The 2500-nt window shown below is 33.2% G+C and overlaps 1 protein-coding gene across 1 annotated transcript in view; it reads right to left on the bottom strand.

The window, feature by feature from the left end:
* The window catches only part of LOC144978424 (uncharacterized), an 87337-nt gene that overhangs the window by 58166 nt on the left and 26671 nt on the right, over positions 1 to 2500 (bottom strand). The window contains exon 2 of the mRNA XM_078924456.1: positions 2085 to 2500. This exon is cut by the window's right edge and continues 184 nt beyond it. Within this exon, the coding sequence (XP_078780582.1) occupies positions 2085 to 2500 (416 nt within the window). The remainder of the gene's footprint in view (positions 1 to 2084) is intronic.

Genomic DNA, 2500 nt, shown 5'->3' with positions numbered 1-2500 from the left:
ATAATAATAATAATAATAATAATAATAATAATAATAATAATAATAATTAATTAATAATAATAATATAATTGTTATTATTATTATTAATATTATTATTATTATTATTATTATTATTATATTATTATTATTATTATTATTATTATTATTATTATTATTATTATCATTAGTATTATTATTATATATTTCTATAGCGCCTAAGCATCCACTTAAAAGTGATCTGCAGCGCTTTACAATTATCTCAAACCCCCTCCCCCCTACACACACAAACACACATACAAACACACACACACACACACAAACACACAAACACACAGGCCCACTAATATGTATAAAAAGAAATAAATCAATCACTCATAAAATGCCCTGTAAAATAATTCAGTCTTAGATGCTTCTTAAATGCTAGAACACCAGGAGCAGATTTTGATCTAAAACTGAGAGAGTTCCACAGACGTGGAGCTGTACAGTTAAAAGGTCTTTGGTGAAAATTATTAATGCAGTTTACTTCTTTCATTAAAATAGACTCCGATGATCTTAAAACACAACTAGGTGTATAGACTTCATTAAGGTGTTGTAAGTAACAAGGACCTCCATACCACTTCTTTAGAACGATGATAGATATTTCAACAATTTAAAAAAGATTTATCATATTATTCACAATATTTAGGCTAATTTTCTTTTTCATCCCCCCTTAAAAATCAAATTTTCATCATAAGCAACTTGAGAATTTACAAGCTTATTATTCACTGAATGTTTGAAGATTTATCGATCTGGTTAAGGAAAGGAAAACCATGAAATTCCTTTGGCAAAAATCTGTCTGACTACTCATGTTGACATTAAAGTGGAGATTATATTTAATAACATTAACTCTTTCCTTACTAGCCATTTTCAGAATTATACCCGAAACTTCATACTCACCCAACAAAAAGATACATTTTTCAAACAGATAGTAACGAGTAGGACCTGTATGATTCTATATTCTGTTCACAAAAAATGAGCTCTGCAACAAAGTGTCGAGTTTTTATAGCTTAACTGTAACAAAAGAAATCGGAATAAGAAAATTGTTGGATTCATCGTTACGAATGTGGTGATTTTCCTATAAGTGCTAAGGAGAGAGTTAACTCTTCCGCTTTTTAAAAATTTTCTTCACTTTTGTTAAAAATTCTGACTTTTTTGCATTTTGCCCAATAATTGCCATATCATATTTTGGACCTAAAAGCGTATTAGAATATGAGAAATCATACCGGTTGGCAAGTCTGTAATATAATTAATGTCACAGGTTTGCATGTTATGTCTGTGAAGAATGCTACAATGGACTGAATACAAATTGTGGGGTCCGTCTAATTTCGAGGGTGGCCAATGATGGTAACGATTGGTAAACAATAGGGTATTCGACATGCTTTTGCCTTGCATCGATCACAAAATAACATCTGCGGACAACGCTACAAGATACACACCACGTTAAGGGGGACGTCTGTAAGATATTGCGAGTCAGATTTGGCCAGCATCTATTCATCCCCAAGGAGAAAAAGCAACGACCGTACCGCTGAGCCCCGTTGTCCCATACCTAATTTGTTCAGCTAAACAAGCTTTACAACTCAGCATGAAGCTCTTTTGCCAATAACAAAAATACCTCTTCAAACTTGGTGAGGTGCAAAATAAATCTAGTAATTGAGAACAGTTGGTTACATTGTAATGAATGTGACTGGGTTTTTTTTTCTAGCCCTGAGCCATCTGACATAAAAATAGATTTTAAAACTCTAACTCAAAAGGAATAAAAATCTACATACTGTACTATAAAAAAATAACATAATTTTCTTTATTCATCCCCAAGGAGAAAAAGCAACGACCGTACCGCTGAGCCCCGCTGTCCTATACCTAATTTGTTCAGCTAAACAAGCTTTACAACTCAGCATGAAGCTCTTTTGCCAATAACAAAAATATCTCTTCAAACTTGGTGATGTGCAAAAGAAATCTCTCTAAAAGATAACAATGTTGGTTGTTTTGTAATGAATGTGACTGTTTTTTCTATAGTTGGTAAAGGAGTGTTAATTATATATAGTAAGCAGTTCTTTTTTCTTGCATACCTGAGAGAAGACTGGAAAAACTGGAATCGAGTGTAGTTAAGTTATTGGTCGTTTCCACCATTGACAAGGTAGATCCAAAACAAAGGAAAATCCATATATGAGTCCTCAAGAAATTCCCAGAAATACATCGCAATAAGAGTTGGAATAGTATGAGATAACTCCATGATGATAATGATGATGATGACGACGACGATGATGATGATGATGATGATGACGACGAAGACGACGACGACGACGACGACGACGATAACGTTCTATTTTGGTTCCGTAATTTTTTTGAGGATGTTGATGGTTTCGTCGAGAATGATGTTGATGTTGACGATGGTAATGACAACGAAGACAATACTGAACATGGTTGAAGCATTGATGAGGATAGAAGTAGTAATGATGATAATGCTGAATGTGGTTGTAGATCT

The sequence above is a fragment of the Berghia stephanieae genome, chromosome 8 (genome assembly GCF_034508935.2).
Source record: "Berghia stephanieae isolate SIO BIC M18660-M18661 chromosome 8, UCSD_Bste_1.3, whole genome shotgun sequence".
In the NCBI taxonomy this organism is placed as follows: Eukaryota; Metazoa; Mollusca; class Gastropoda; order Nudibranchia; family Aeolidiidae; genus Berghia; species Berghia stephanieae.
Note: the sequence above shows the minus strand (reverse complement) of the source record. Positions and strands in the feature narration are given on the sequence as shown.